Raw genomic sequence first — 16,972 nt, 5'->3', positions numbered from 1 at the left:
ATCATTTAAAAAAAAAATCAATTTTGAGAAGGGGTGATTGCATCAATGTTGATTGTTTGAACACTTATGCACTCTTTGCACCAAATGTAAAGCCCTTAAAAAGTACTGAACCAAATGAGAGATGAGGTCAGAAAGATATGGCCTTGATTTTCACAATATGGGGACTACACTGTGTTTGATCTGTTGAAGGGTTTTCAGGTCTCAAAGCCCGAGGTTAAGCCTTCTGTGAGGACTTAAAGTAGCAAGTAGATAAACTGACCAGTCACTGAAATCACTGTTGGCTGTGTGTGCGTCATTTTCTTCATTTCAGGTCTTTTTTTTTTTTTTTTTTCCCCAAAGCATCACAAGTGCTAGCGCTATCGGTTTGGTTCCATTATGTTTATGATTTATTTACACTGACACTCACTGGGTGTTTAATTAAAGGGGATGCTTAGCTACACTGTCTGTCCTAAAATTACGAGGGTTTATCATTTATGTTTCGATCACGTGATTGCCATGTCTCACTGCGATTTGACCACAAAATATGACACTGTGCCAAACTGCGAGACCCAATATTTTATTATGATAGTGAACTGATGAAGTGCCTCACTGGTAGCTTTTCAAAACAGATTAATCCTCTAAACTTCATCCGTATAAGTGGTTGGACCATTGTCATCCCTTGCATTTTCTTAACTTGCGTGCATTTCCTCATGATTCACATGTAGCCCAATGACAAATCCTTTTTTATGGCAAATTGAGCGAGCCAAAACCAGGTTTGGGTCAGTTATGTTTTCTTTCACATTCCCTGTAATTGCTTGTGCAAATCAAACTGAAATTGAGGCCTCCTTTTTTTTTTTTTTTTTTTTTTTTTAATGTGTACAATGTTAATTTCATTCCATATCAGCTGAATGTGGGATCCGTGATAATCAAGTGTGGGTACCTCAAATGTTGGACAAAAAAAAAAAAATGCATTTGCATCTTTAACCACCAAGGGAAACCAGTTGCCCCTGTTTTATCCTGTTATTCCAGCTTTTTCCCCGCTGGAGTGTTTTGAATGCCCCGATAAAACCCACTCCACAGAAAAACTATTGTTCAGATTTTCTTGTCTCACCACCTTCGTCTCCTGTTCAACTCCACTCACTTGTTGCTTTCTTTCCTTCTTTTACTTTGTCCTTGGGCCATTATTCCCAGTGGACAACACCCACTCCCCTTTTGTACATATTGTAAGGTTATTTATAATTCATTCCTGTCTGCTGCCTTGCTTATTTTATTTTCTACTCCCTCCTGTTTTTTTTTTTCCTTTTTTTTTAAAGATGTATATTAAACTGTATCGGGACCATTTTTGAAATGTATTACAGATGTGTTTCGGCCATTTTTAATTTGGTATAATTGTCTTAAGCAAATCCTATTTTTTAATTTGCCTAAGTTTGTTTCTTGTGTTTTAGTTATTCAACATTTGAATATATGTATATATAATTATATATGATAAAATTATATATAATTATATAATGCCAAATGGCCTTTCTAAGCAAGATACTGTTGAAACCTAATAAAGTGCTTGAGATTTTACCACTTGTTTGTACACATCCCGTCTTTAGACATGACTTAAATCGTGCAGTTGCAGTGCATGTTTCAGACCAATGACATGCCTCCATGTTTTCTTTGCTTCTTTTAAGTCACATGATAACCTGATGTGCGCGTACAGCTCACATAATGGTGTTGTGGTACCAAATAATTGACAGCTGATCACGGTTACCTTAAAGATCAGGCATTCCTGCTCATGAAGGTTTCCAGTCAGTGTCTAACCCTTTGCACCACTTACTGATCAGTGGTATGTTTAGTGCTGCTGCTGAAATGTTGAAATGTGTAAAGAATAGAAACAGTTTTAGGTAGTGTTGCTACTGAGTTTAACCCTTATTATTACACAGTTTGATGGATATACTGTTTATTTTTATTCGTGCTTTCAAGAAATTCCTAGTTCTAGATGACGAGATGAAAAGCTATCCGTGTGTTCCTAAGCAACGTGGTGACTTGGAGCTCATAGAGGGGACGCACTAAGGTTACTGATGCTCTGAAAGACCTTTAAGTTAAAAAAAATTATTATGATAATGATAATAGACCTGGGAGGAAGGGTCGTTAGTACTGCTGCCTGAACCCAGCAAGAAGGTCTGGGTTCAAATCCACGTTGGTGGGGTCTCTCTGTGTGGAGTTTGCATGTTCTCCCTGCGTCTGCGTGGGTTTTCTCCAGGAACTCCAGTTTCCTCCCACAGTCCAAAGACACGTACTCAGTGAGGTTAGATTAATTGGTGATTGTAAATTGCTAGCCCTTTTACTGTCGAGCATAATCTGCAGACATCCATTTTTAAACAGGGTTAATTTGACTTTCACACCAGCTTGAGATTCACATCAATATGTATGGGATATAAATCTAAACTGAAGACATTTATGCATTAATTTATACTTTTTTTCCAGCATAAATTGATAAAATAATTGAAATAATGGCCAAACTCAGACCTCTAATTAAATTATGCTATCTGTTGAATAAGGGGTGAGGGGAAAACAAGTAACATGGCAGTAACATTTAATATGAAATTTTAATGTGTAAATTCACTGATTTTTGCAGGGCAGTTGGACCTGTTGTAGTATCTACCATTAACAGTTTGTAATTAGGAATCATGTCTACTAAGTTATGTTACATCAACAGCAGCACATCATGCAGTCAGTCACTTCCTGAGTGTGAACTAGCACTGTGGCGTCTGAAAAGCACCTTTTTCCCTCTAATTGAGAGAAATATCACCAGTGGTCTGCTCAGGGATCCACTGTGTTTGTTTCTCTTGCCATCAGATGCCCCTGAGTTTCCCACGTGTGATGGGTCATTGTGGTCAATATAGGAAATTGAAGCTTCAGACACTGTATGTCTAAATGTTCTTACTTAAAGGGCCCTGCCTGTTGAGGCCAGAAATTAAAGTAAGCTGACCACTGATGAGAACTTCTGAATGAGCACCAGCTGAATGACAGAATCATAATGGGTGTCACTAGTAATGACTTTAATATGTTATTTAACCAAAGTGACATTATGTGGAAGAGGATATGGGTGACATAGATGGGTGTCAGTGCTGTTTACAGGTGATAATTGGAACTTGTCAGACCTTATGTACCTCTGGCCCCCATGGATGATTCATTTGACCCCTTAGAAGAGAGGGGGTCAAAGTGGTCAGTGATGGGCGGAGGAGAGTAAGGACAATAGTGATGTGTGTTGAGGGACTGGTCCATATATTGAGGAGAAAGAGGGGTTAGAGAATCTCTACAGTACAACACCTGAGGAATATCGTGTACTGATTTTAGCACCAGATCAACCAAAGAAGCTTGGGAAGTGAACTGCTGCAGGGACACTGAGGGAAACCTGTACTGATAAAGCTGTGAAAGCTAAGACTAAGGTAAGGCCAACAATTACTTTTCTGCCTAGCTTTAGTACTCTCTAAAACAAAAGATGAACCCTCTTACCTCTGTGGTTAGTTTGATTCAAGATCCAACACTTTAAGTATTCACTTCAACACTGAAAGGGCAACTAGTATGCTTAAAATTGGGTAAATGAGACAAATACCTAAAGTAATGTTGATGCAAATGTTTTCCATATGCATTAACAAATATGGATATTTGCCTGATTGCCAGCCCAAATCTTAAAATTCACAGTGTTGCAGCTAACAGCATTTTATTTTGAAGCTGTTACTGCAGGAAAATCAAAATGAAGGATAGTTTCTTCAAATATATTTCAAATGAAATTAGTGTCCGTGTTTGCTTCCAGGTGGGAATATCATGTCTGTGTCTCGACTGGTTTTGCTGCTGGGGCTGCTTCTCTGTGTCGGGGCTCAGCTGTCCTTTGCTCAGCACTGGTCCCATGGTTGGTATCCTGGAGGAAAGAGGGAGCTGGACTCCTTTGGCACATCAGAGGTTGGGATAAGTGTTTGTGTGAATCATTTAGCAGTTTCTGCTGAGAATGAAGATACTCTTTGTCCCTTTACACATCCCCTCATATTTTGAACCTCACTCTCTTTTGTTTCTTAGATTTCAGAGGAGATTAAGCTGTGTGAGGCAGGGGAATGCAGTTACTTGAGACCCCAGAGGAGGGGGATCCTGAGAAACATTGTTGTAAGTGAGAAAAACTGATGAACAGTAGCCTTTTTAATGCTACTTAAATCCTAAAGTCTCGGCAAAAGTATAAAGTAACTCAATCCACAAACAAACAGAAAAAGATACATATAATACATGACAATATCATGATGAATATCTGGTGAGGTGACCATTTATTATTTTCTAAAATATACATAACAGCAGGTATGCATGTGAGCTGCATTTTTTTCTTTTTGTGTATCAGTCTAATAACACACTAAATTCTCTCCACAGCTGGATGCCTTAGCCAGAGAGCTTCAGAAGAGAAAGTGACATCTTTCCACAGACTGCTTTTCTATAGCGTTCCTTTCTTTGTATTTCTGTCTTGATGTGATTCTGTGACCATCTGGTCTTGGTGTTTGTTATCTTTGTCAGTAAATTTGCCTTGTATTATCGATGTGGAAATTATAATAAAATATCTATTTTGATATTAACCTCTGTTTTATTATTATTATTTTTGCTGCAGCAGATTGTGTGACTATAAAACATGGAAAGACAAGACGGAATTCTTAGATGTTAAAAAGTAACAAATACATACGAATCGATTTCATTTAGATAGTTTGGATCCAGGTCCTGCATGTTTGGTTTAAGATACTTCGACAGAACAAGTTAATAGTTCAAACATAATATTTTCCCATTATTATTACAATATTTGAATGAATGTGTCTGAATGAGATTATTTTTAGTTAGATAATGAAACTATGTGGGGGGAAAAAAATCTTCAAAATACGCAAAGCGAAGGTTATAAATTATTTAAACTTTAGCTTTACCGCACCAGCACTAAGATGCTACTGCGCATGCACGTAGCTAGGGAAAAAGATGGACGACACAAGTGGCTGTACTTCGCTAACTGCGGAGTCAGACGCTCAAACTAACACTACCAGTACCCCTAACGCGGCTTCTGTCACAGATGCTGACAAAGTAATAAACAATAAAATAGATAGTACCCAGGTTGAAGGTGAGTTGTCTTCAGAATGTGAAAATTCAGCCGCGTGGCACCCTACCTGCTGCGCCTACGTTAGCTTTTCATCAAAGTGGCTAGCCAGCGCATTAATCTAGTGATCTGGTTAGCTGCTTAGCTAACTATGCTAACCTCGGCTGCCTAACTTTAATCAGCTTTACCGTGAGGGGCTTTCAGTGTTTTATAGGTCTATTCTTGCAGGATAGTAAACGCTACCGCCCCGAAAAATCTCCCTTTTACCCTTGGCCCAGGCTGATTAAACCATGATAAGTTAAGTGACTGTTTTCCCCATATCGTTGTCCTCAGAGCTAGTACCTGCAAGATCGGCCCCCAACCGTAACAGTTTAATTTACTGTGCCCTTCAGAGTACCCACATAGTGGTGGTTAATGCTAGCTGATTTGGCAGCTAACTAGTTTCGGTAGCAAAGGCCACAAAGTACTATTTCGTGGATGACATAATTTCTTTTATCCTGTTTGGGAAAGCTAGTCTAATGGCAAACAGTATAAAATGTCGCTGTCTAAAAAGTACAGTGTTCCCAGGTTGGATGTTAATTTAAAGGATTGCAAACCTTAGCGCCTGAAGCATCATTCAGTCTGGCTTGACTCACTAGTAGACAAACAGTTTTCTCAAGGTGAACCTATAAATAAATGCAAAGTACTCTCTGCTATTCAAACGGTGAATTTAGACTACTTGTGGGGTTTTTTTTTTTTTTTGTTAGCTCCTACTGCGACTTTGATTTGGTAAGTACAATATTTGAAATACATCAGCAGGCGTGAATTCTTTAGGCAGTATCAGTGTGTACATACATGGTACTTGTTGCAGTCTTTGAATTCTTTCAATTCTATACATTTTGCATTGTTACTTTATAGTATTTTATTGTCTTGAAATCCTTCATAGGTGCTACATAGCACTCCATGTAGGATGCCTGTGTTGGGACTGGGCATTTTGAAAGTAAACCCATTTACTTTGATTGCCTTATTTTCTTTTTCTTGGCCATTTTGGATATTTATGAAGATATCAGTTTGTTCTGCAGATGTCATTATTGGCACCTCTGCAATAACGTGGTTTTACAGTTAAGACAAACAAATATTTTAATTACAGTACAGTAAAAACTAGCACAGTAAAATAGCAATTTCAGTTGTACTAACAGATATTTAGCCACCAACAAAAGCATATTAACTATGTCCTATGCTTAGTTTGGTACAGCCTACTGCATTAATTAATCGTTAACTTTATTATTTACTGGTATCAGTACTGTACTTGTTGATTTCACATTCCTGCAATTCCTTCATCTTATGCCGCAAGGCCTTAAAGGTTTGACACATATGGCCACAAAAGTCTTTGGCTTATCTGTTATGCTGTTCAAACAGTACATGAGTATTTGCACAGTGTTCCTGGTCTGCACTGTATCAAAATGTCCGAGTGGGTAACAAGTGATCTCATCAACATTAAACTGTTCTTTTAAAAAGTTATCTAAATACATATTACAAAAAAAAGGTTAAATTACTGTCAACTAGAAGTGATAGTTGGTAAATTGGTGTGAATGCACCACCAGTGAAACGAGCAATGCCTCCGGACTAGAATATGCAGAATGGAAACAATCAAGTCATATTTTTGTTGTGGGCTAGCAGTATAGTATTCAATAAGTGTCTAAATGTGTGTTGCACATTATTTTAGTGTGTTTTGAGTGGAAATAGTTCATCTGGTACATAAGACATTGTACAAGATAAAAAAAAATAAAAATAAAAGCATATCTCACTTGGCCCCTGTAAATGATAAACTATTTCCCCAAGTGATCACGGGTGAATGGTTTCAGCATTTTGTTGTGGTGACTGTGTGTTGGAGGATAAGTTGTTATTGTATGGAGCTGCGTAGAATTAGTGGTTAATATTAAAAAATAATTATAAATGCTGGATGAGATTGGACACATTAAGGCATGAAATCTTACAAGTTAGCATTTAATTTTTCACTTTGTTTTGAAAAAGGAACATTAGATTATATATACTCTAATAAAGGTTGTGAGAAAGTGAAATATTCTTAAAGTTTTAGCCTTTTTTTTTTATCTGAGTGCTGAGAACATGGAAGTTGCGTTGGACAATCTTTTTTCTCAGATGAATTTACTTTAATCATACAAGTCTTTCCTTTGTGTCTCCTGCTTAAATAAGCTTCCATGTGTTCCCTGTTCTGCCACACAGGAAACAAAGCTGAAGAGGAGCTACTGAAAAGTCTCCTCACAGACAGTTACTGCCATGTGTGCGAGGCTGTGCTGCTGTTTAAATCACAGCGACTGTCTCATTATGAGGTGTGTTTTACTCTCTGGGCACTAGTCATATCACTGTGGTACAATTTTATTAGACTTACAATAAGTGAAATCTTCAGTAATGTCTCAGATGTCCTCCAACTGCAGGGAAAGAAACATGCTCAGAAACTCAAGGCGTACCTGCAGACCACAAAGGCAGACAAGCTGAACGTTAAGTCCACAGGAGCCCAGGTTAGTGCCCATTATGAGATTTTTTTTATTTGTTGTTGTTTATGTAATGGACAATTTGTTTTTCAACTCAAATAACCTCTGTGTACTTCTTTGGTATGTAATTGTAATTTTCTAGTACAAAGGCCAAGTGTGCAAAGTAGAAAACAAGGTTGTGTCCAAGGCCATGACACACTTATTATCAGGCTGAAGTTACATGGTGGTGGGAAACTGAACTCCCCACAGCTAACAGAACAAGACTGTATCAACACAATGACTATAAAGGAACTGTGGTTATTTTGCTCTTTGGTAAATGCTGGTGCGAAGACTGTTCGTGCTGTATTGATCCCTTTGCAAAGGTTATATTCTTACTTTCAATAAATCATCATAAAATCAGTTTGTTTCAGGGCTCAACTGAAACCAAACTGAAAGCCTGCTGCTACTGAGTCCAGTTTGGATGAGAAATATGCCACTGGTCTTTGTCGCCCTCCATGTTCCTGCAATAAAACGGATGTCATGTATCCACCCTTTTTCGTCCACTGTCTGGGTGAATGGTTTATCAGGATTTGGTAATCCTAAAGTTGGTGCAGTCTGCAGTGTCAGTTTTAAGTCAGTGAAAGCTTTGTCAGCATCTTCAGCCCACGCTAGTCTGTCATGTGCAGTCAGTCCCCTCCCATGTATCACTGCTGACAGTGGAGCCTCTCGCGCGGCATGGTTGAGTATCCACTGATGGCAATATGTCATGCCAAGAAAACTCATCATTTGTTTCTTTGTTTTTGGTTTTGGAATGGATTGAATCACTGCAATCCTTTTTGGGGAGAGGGACTTACCGTCTGACGAGATCACGTGTCCCAGATAGGTGACCTTCTCTGAAGCCCACTGTAATTTGGAGAGGCTCACCTTGTGACCGTTTTCAGCGAGGTATTTTAACAACTCTTTTGTGTCTGTCTCACAGGCCTGCATAGAAGGGGAACAGATCAGCAAATCATCAACATATTGCAACAATGTGGAACCCTCCAGAGGGAGAAAACCTGACAGGTTTTCTTTTAGTGCACTGTTGAAAACTTTGGGGGCCTCATTTAGGCCCATAGGGCAACGTGTGTAAGTGTAACTTTTCCCTTGGAAAGAGAAAGCAAACCAAAACTGACTGGCAGGATCAACCTTTATACTGAAAAATGCATTAGCCAGATCAATCACAGAAAAGTATTTGTATTTCTGGTGGAACTTGTGCCAATATGGTGTGGGGGTTGGGAACTTCAGGTGCCCTGGCATGTATTGCTGCATTCACTGCTTGAAGATCTTGCACAAAGAGCCATTCTTCAGGCTGCCCTTTGTCCCTTATTATTTTTTTACAGGAAATATTGGTGTGCGCACTGAGCTGACCTCACAGGGGATGATTACTCCTGCTTTCACTAAAGAGTTGAACACAGAAATAATACCCTTAACAGCTTCTGGCTTTAATGGATACTGATGCTTACATGGTCTGAAGTCAGACTTAGGAGTCACCACCAAAGGAGGGGCACCTTTCATTTCCCCCACATCATATTTACTGGCTGCCCACAAGTGCTCTGGGATATCACGCAATTCTGGAGAGTCTGGGGTCAGCTGGCATGGTTCCACCTGCTGGACGTAAAGACAAGTTTTTGTTAGCAACTGCACAGTCCTTGTAACACAAACAATTGCTGTCAGGTGCTTCTTAAACACCCCATTGCAGTGTTTTAGTCCCGGAGTGTCAGTTTCTTCCCATTGTTTATACTGTTGCACTCGTTTTAGCCATGGCCCCAAATCTTGCCAATCATCTTGCTCAGCTTTCCTACATGGTGAATCCATGTCATGGATTCTGACATGTCATGTCAGAATCCATGAGATATGTGGAATGCCGTCATGGATTCTGTAAAAAACTGTTTTGTTCATCTGTGAGACTAATTTTAGCTGCACATCTATCTTTTGTCCAAAACACACTGTCTATTCGTACCTGTCTATTCGTACTCTTTCAGTGTTTTGCCTCTCTCTGTACCATTTTTCCTCAAACTGCTCATCAGCTCCCTCAAGCACGTGTGCTGCTACATGTAACAAATCTGCTGCCCTGTAATCAGATGTGTGTGTGTGTGTGTGTTGTTGCACAAGCTTTACCAGTTCATAACAAACAGGAAACACAGCGGTCTGTTGGAGTCTCCACTCACATGCGTACAGCGGCAGTCATATTTGACCATTTGCAACATTCTGTTCACCCGTGTAATGATCTAGCCATCTTTCCCTGACACAATGACAATCCCAAGTTTACACATCAAATCTTGAACCAGCAAGTTGACAGGACAGCATGGTGACAGCAGGAATGCATGTTTAAAGATCCCACTTTCAACATCTTCACATTGCAAATCTTTCAATTATTAAAAAAAACATCTCAAAGTTTTAATATAGCAACCACTAAGTTTATTGACTGATCACTGATTCAGTAGCACCAGAGTCTACTAGAAAGTCAACCTGTTGTCCTGCAACCTGGAGAGTTAGTTGTGGCAAGTGTCTGTGAGCAGTGGTTAAACTCAGCATTTAGTAATAAATGCGTCTGTTAGGATTTTTTTTTTGTTTTAACAGTAATGAAAAATGGTCGTGTGTATGATTGTAAGCTGTTCTTCAATGCGCACTCGTGTGTGTGTGTCACTAGGTTGGTTAAGGCATTCTTTGTTTGTGTGTGTGTGTATGTATCTTGTTTTCATCCTTTACCTTTTGATGCCATGTCTGGGTACCCTTCCCTTTCTCAGCCTCCACCCTGAGTCATTCAGCCTGAGTTTCCTGCTTTTCAGGGCAATCCCTAGACCAATGTCCCGTGGCACTGCACTGATAACAACTGTCTCTACAGTAGTGAAGTTACCGCACAGTGTAGTTATGGCGTTGGTATATGCTGCTGGTCCCCCGGTTAAATTGGGGGCGACATTGTTATCCAGCCAACCATTGCTGACTCTTGACCAGACTCTTTGACCCCATTTTAAAATGATCAGTCTTTTTATCTCTGCTGTTGTCGGTTTAAACTCCACAAGAAAGGAACGGAACTGGGCCACAAAGTCCTCGCTGTCCTCTTTGGGGGCCAAAGCTGTATTTCCATCTGGACCCATGACTTCAACCATGGGCATTTTGGTGATGCTGTCATCCAAACTGATAGCTTGCTCACTCATTCCCGGATTAAATTCTGTTCCCGATCTGGTGACATGAGGGGACAGAGGTGGTGCAGTTGCTCCAGCAATCTCTCGTGTAGGCTGGGGGAGGTTAGTTAACAGTGATGCTCGTTTTCCTGGGTCAGAGTAGGGTGGAGGTGAAGCTGCGGTGTGCTTCTACCTGGTCTCATACTGGATAACGTGATGTTGATTGTAATGGTCTGTTGTTTTGTTCCGGCCTTAGGGTTAGGGTTAGGGTCTACCCTGCTTTTGACACACTGGGACACTTGATTAGTAACATTTTTTTGGCCCTGTCTGTCCACACTTTCTCTTCCTGAGTTTTGCTTCATCCGGCCACAAAAAAAAAAATGCTTTCCAGTTTGCATGAAAAGGAACAAATTTCTTTTTTTTTCTTCAGTTGTTTGACTGTTTCTCTGTCTTTACTTTCCCTTTTTTCTACTGATTGTTTTAGTGCATTTAATTCCCTTATACTAAAAGACCCTTCTTCTGGAAACCCATGTTCATTTACCCACACATTTAAATGCTGCAAAATTGCCTCACAATGTTTGTTTTTCATAAATTGGACATTTGGACTATTTTGGTTATACTTCATTTGTGCCGGCTTTTCTGTTTTGGATTTTGAGTTCCCCATTTAGTTCCAGATCAACTGTGTTTACAGAACTTTTCTCTGAATGGTAGACCCTCTTACCAAACACAGAAAAATTTCAAATTTTAATTAAATTATTTGTCCTTGAAATTATAGTACAGTCAGAAAATCAAGTTGGTCTCACCTGCTCTCCACTCTGAGTTCATCACTTAAGATTTCAGCTCGGAGGTAAGCACTTTTCAGGCTGGTTAACAGTCTTGTTCTGTTAGCTGTGGGGAGTTCAGTTTCCCACCACCATGTAACTTCAGCCTGATAATAAGTGCGTCACGGCCTTGGACACAACCTTGAAAGAAATTTGTTTTCTACTTTGCACTAGGGATGGCACGATACCACTTTTTTTATGTCCGATACCGATATTTTACACTTGGATATCTGCTGATACCACTACAAATCCGATCTTTCTTTTTTTTTTTTTTTTTTTTTTTTTTTTTAAAAACAAAAAAATCAATTGTCTTTAAATGCCTGGATGCAAGTCAAAAGTTTCTCACACAACAAAGGTGTCCCACGTACAAGACTGGGACCAGGGGAGACAGAGCTTTTCAGACAGTGGCGCCGAAGCTCCTGAACTGTTTACCACTCCAGCTCCATTTAGCTGACTCTGTGGCGTCTTAAAAATCAGTTGGAAAACTTTTCTGTTTAACCAGGCTTTCTGTTGACTTAATGTTAATATGTTTTTAACATGGTGTTTTATGTTTTGTTTTGTTTTTTTTTTTGTGTTTTAATTATTGTACAGCGCTTTCTGACTTGTTGTCTGTGTAGGGCGCTATATAAATAAACTTTACTTACTTACTTACAACAATAGCTCTATCACCTAAGCCTGCTACTCCTATGTGAGAAGGTGATGCATTGGCTTATGGTATGTTGCAAATTTCATTAGGGCCACAACTATCGATTATTTTAGTGATCGAGTATTCTATCGAGTATTCTATCGATTATTCCATCGATTACCCGAGTAACTGGATAAGAAATACTTTTTTCGTATTAGCAGTTCATCTGCATATTTTAACTTCCTTAATGCAGGGTGGATGGAGCAGCTACAAATTTCTCTTTTCTTCACTTACTGATCAGGTGGTTGATGAAGGAACTCCAGCTGTTTCCCAGTAAAGCTTTAATGATGCTTGGGGGGGGGGCTGCTTTCGGACGCTAGAAAAAAATTTTCTTTCGATCCATCTGAGCTCCTGATCCCCCACTCCATTCCAGTAGGTAGCGGTAATGCAGCTCTAAGCTGGTTTGGTCAACCGCAAACCTACATGAAGAAGACGGTGACCGAGAACTGAAATAGAGCTAATGTGGGTCGGATCAGATCGGATTGCATTTTTTATTCCTTTTCGATATCTGATCCAGTAATTTAGGTCAGGATCTGACCGATACTGAATATCGGATCGGCGCATCCCTACTTTGCACACTTGGTCTTTGTACTAGAAAATTAAAATTACATACCAAAGAAGTACACAGAGGTTATTTGAGTTGAAAAACTAATTTTCCATTACAGTTTACATCTGTCTTCAGATGGAGTCTCTGTCCATAATGATGAGAACTGAGTGAGGCCAAAGGAGGAGCATAAAGTAATATATAAGCATCTGAGGACCATCAGGGTTATAATATCCTCCTTGGTAGAATATGAGGGACAAATGGAGGAAATCTTGTACTCATAAAATAAATAGTCAGTAGTTTTTTGTTTGTTTTTGCAGCAAACCATGAGTAATGATAAAGACCGTTTCTGTGAGCTGTGCAACATGGTATTTAGCTCTCCTGTGGTGGCAAGATCACACTATGAAGGCAAAGTCCATACAAAAAATCTTCGTAAACAAAATCTTCACTCATCAGGCAAGTTTGGGCTGTGTAATTTAAAAGTATTTTCTTAATCTGGATTTTAATATTTACACACAGTGACAAAATTGTGTTGACAGTATGATTTCACTATTGATTCTGTTAAATTTGATCATTTCTCATTGGATTTATAGAGAAGTCTACAGAAGTGAGTACTTTACCAGGTCTCCACCAGGATCCTGATCAGTCAGAGCAAAAACCATCCTCAGAGGGTGTTGTGGAGCAGGCTCTGGATCCAGCTGTCACAATTGCTACGTCTAGTGCAGAGGTTGATCTGAAGGACCCCAGCAAGTACTGTGCACTGTGTACTGCCTCCTTTACCACTGCCCACGTAGCCTTGCAGCACTACAGTGGGCGCAAACACCAGAGGAATCAGGCCAGACAGGAGCTGCTCAAACAGCTAGGACACGATGTAGAACAAGGTAACTTTTTGCCTTTGAGCAAACAGGTTAATGCAAAGGGTATTAAATCCTTAAGGATTTAAATAAAGATCAGCACGGCAGTGCAGGCCAGCAGCATTAACAAGAAAGGGAAAAGAAACAGGAAATTTCAAAGAGAAAAGTGAAAAAATCCAGATGAAATTTCAGCCACGACCTCACTGAAATTTTGAACAACTAACTACCTCAGCAGGGAAGATTTCAGTCCATCACAGGTGGGTGATTAGGACGTAAGAGGATAGAAGTTGGCTTACTAACATTCTTACAGTCAGTGTGGGCAACATAAAGATAATTTGATTAACTATAATTCTGTGGTTATGTTAGTAACTATAATTACGATTCAGTTAGTCTGACTGTAGGAGATTCAAGATAACCAGTGTTTCAGTAGTTAATAATGTTAGAAGGTTTAATGTAGCTGTTTTTGATTTTCAGTTTTAGCACCTCTTTGTGGAGATGGCATGGATGACTTAGAGAAAATTAGAATTTGTAAAGCAATAGAGAAACTTGTTTACCAAAGTCTTTATTGCCCACTTGAAAGTTGTTGTTTTTTTTAATCTCCCTTCTTTCCAATCTGTTTTCTCCAGCCAACTCCTTCATGTGTCAGATGTGTAGTGTGCAATTTAACTCTGTGGAGATGTACCAGGACCACATGCAGGGAAACAAACACCAGATGAGGTAAGATTAAGAACAAAGTTGCTTTTAAAATGTAATCCTTACTACCCTGCACTTCAGCTTGCCTTTAGCAATAAGTGATTTTTGTGATAACAATAGTATAAATATATTCATCTTATAAATAAACAAGGGAGTCAATAGTGTGCACAACCTGTACCTTGAGCAAACATGCACTAATACTAGTATTCCTTAAGCAAACAGTCAGTATACACCATTATCTGGTGTTGTGATACTCATTTTGCATTTTGCATTTTATGTTCTATTGTTCAAAAACTGAATGGAAACTTGAATATTTCATCACCATTTGTCTGATTAAATGGAAACCTAATTTAAGTTTATATGTTCTCGTCCAGGGAGAAGAAGGTCGTTGATCTGTGCAAATCCCAACAAAAACTCTACACCACGTTTGCAGACGAGCTGGCTGATTACATTCAGGTTCAGAAGGCTCGTGGAATCACCCCTAAGACTAATCAGGTCCTCCCCCAGGATGCAACGCAAAAGGAAGATGAAGAAGTGTTAAATAGGGAGGATGTGACAGAACTAAATAAACCTATGCCTAGCCTCCCTCCTGCCTCCATTTCTCCTCATCAGTCCCACCCTGGTCATTACTATCCAGCTCAAATGGGGTGTTCTTCATTTCAGGGTCCACCCTTGCCATCACATGGCTCGAACTACAGCTATCCTCCTCCAGTTCTTCGCAACTCAGGTACTCCACCTAGTTGGCCCAAGAAGAGAAGAAGGCACCGACAGTCAAGCTCCTCCTCTTATACTACTTCATTGTCTTGCTCCGACTCATATTCCTCCTACAGTAGTAGTGAAAGTGACAGTGATCACAGTGAACACAGGCACAGAGAAAAGAGGAAAATTAAAACATCCCAGAGGGACAGGGTCAGGAGAGGAAAGGAGGAGGAGAGGAGGAGGAAGTGCCAGAAGAGGGAAAGAGATAATGACTCAGAGGAGAGAAGACTAGAGCAATCTGTCGAGTCAGAAGAGGAGGAGGAGAGGAGAAGAAAAAAGTTAAAAATTCATGGCAAGTGGAGACGAAAAGAAAAAAAATCCCGCAAGGAGAACTTTGAAGTGGAAAGAGGGGATAGGGTTATGGACAAATTAAAGCCTGAAGACATGATGAAGAACAGAAAAGAGACTGAACTGCATATTCAGGCTGAAATTAATGTTAAGCAAGGGGAGGGTGGAGAGGATGAGTCCTGTAAATCCAAATACAGAAAAGAGAAGAAGAAGGCAAAAGAGAAAATAGACACTAGGACAGAGGAGGAGAAGCTGTGGGACGACTCTATTCTGGGTTGTTAAACTCTGCAGGACCAGCTGAACTGAACAGTCTTATGGACTGCTTTTTGCAAGCATTTATCATAAGCATGACAGTGAAAATTAAAAAAAATAAAGTATTAAAATTATTTAATTAATCCTGTCAGCAGGTAACCAAGAACTTTTCTATATCTAGCTCTATTAACTGAAAAAGTGTTTTCCTATACAACTTTGCTAGCTGGCTAGCCATGAGTAGTCAGTTTATATGTAAGGAACAAATGCATTTCCCTGAATTCAGTGTGTCTGGATAAGCATTAATTTTGTACTATGACACTTTATAATAAGTTTGAGTATTGTGTACAGCTAGTTGATGGCTGTAATGTTTGTCTCTCTTTGTTTATGAAGTCCTCTTAACTCATCACTAAGGTAAATTATTTTGATTTGAATGTGTGCATTTGGCAAGGAGTTGATAGATTGTCATTCCTGTAGCTGTCTGTGGTTGGCGCTGTTGAGCTTCATTCAGATCATCAGTGTTGCAAATAAAAGCCCATACATGTTGGAAGCTTAGTCATTTCATTACTTCTGAAGCTCTGTGTGCGCTCACTCGCAGGCACATAGGTTAAAACAAAGCCATTGGCAGCGTGCTGTACAGAAGTTCAATGTAAGGCATAATATGGAATGATAAAAATACAACAAATACTGCCCGCCGCGTAGATTGCAGCACAGAAGAGTTAAATTTCATTAGTCTACGGGTCACCGTGTGCGTGTTTATGTGTTATGATTGCATTTATACAATCATATAGCACATTTGGGGTCATACAGGTGCAGACGTTGAAATGAGGACAGCTCTTTACATAACCTCAGAATTCAGGTTGAGCGGCACTGTGCGATGAACTGAACAAAGTAGTTAAAGGAGACGCCAAAGAAGATTAGTAAACATCACCACATATCACCTGTTGTTAAACTATAAGCTAGAAAGTAGGCTACTTGGACTCCTTTTGCCCACTATCAGATTGATTTGCACATACCTACTCAAAATGTTACTTTAAATAGGTCTTAGGTGTGAAAATGAGTTGTCTGTCCTAATACTTTGGCTGAGCCACTGTTGCTCTGATGCTTTCGGTACATCACATCTACTCAAGAGAACCAACACGGTGATTTTTATTCTTTGGGCTGCTTGTGGACTCTATTGTTAAATGTTCAGTAAGAGTTATATGAGCTTATATGAATTGTGAAACTGGGTTAATATTAGTAAAAGTGAGTGTCAACTTATCTGAGAAGTATATGAAGAAAAACATGCACAAAATAACTTCCCTTTGTATTTTAATGTTATTGAATAACTTGGGTGTTGATTTGATCGCTGGTCCAAAGAA

At 39.4% G+C, this 16,972-nt stretch overlaps 2 protein-coding genes across 2 annotated transcripts; both read left to right on the top strand.

Annotated features, from left to right (window-relative positions):
• Positions 1 to 3,795: 3,795 nt before the first annotated feature.
• Positions 3,796 to 4,422, top strand: gnrh2 (gonadotropin-releasing hormone 2). Its single transcript, XM_030729478.1, has 3 exons — positions 3,796 to 3,930; positions 4,045 to 4,128; positions 4,384 to 4,422. Exons 1-3 carry the CDS (start codon positions 3,796 to 3,798, stop codon positions 4,420 to 4,422), a joined length of 258 nt encoding a protein of 85 aa, XP_030585338.1.
• Positions 4,423 to 4,957: 535 nt separating this feature from the next.
• On the top strand, positions 4,958 to 16,158 carry zmat1 (zinc finger matrin-type 1). Its single transcript, XM_030730310.1, has 7 exons — positions 4,958 to 5,107; positions 7,307 to 7,413; positions 7,519 to 7,602; positions 13,089 to 13,224; positions 13,362 to 13,649; positions 14,249 to 14,339; positions 14,690 to 16,158. The coding sequence occupies exons 1-7, from the start codon at positions 4,969 to 4,971 to the stop codon at positions 15,642 to 15,644; spliced, it is 1,800 nt and encodes a 599-aa protein (XP_030586170.1). The 5' UTR covers positions 4,958 to 4,968; the 3' UTR covers positions 15,645 to 16,158.
• Positions 16,159 to 16,972: the final 814 nt, after the last annotated feature.

Source organism: Archocentrus centrarchus, chromosome 5 (genome assembly GCF_007364275.1).
Source record: "Archocentrus centrarchus isolate MPI-CPG fArcCen1 chromosome 5, fArcCen1, whole genome shotgun sequence".
In the NCBI taxonomy this organism is placed as follows: Eukaryota; Metazoa; Chordata; class Actinopteri; order Cichliformes; family Cichlidae; genus Archocentrus; species Archocentrus centrarchus.
Note: the sequence above shows the minus strand (reverse complement) of the source record. Positions and strands in the feature narration are given on the sequence as shown.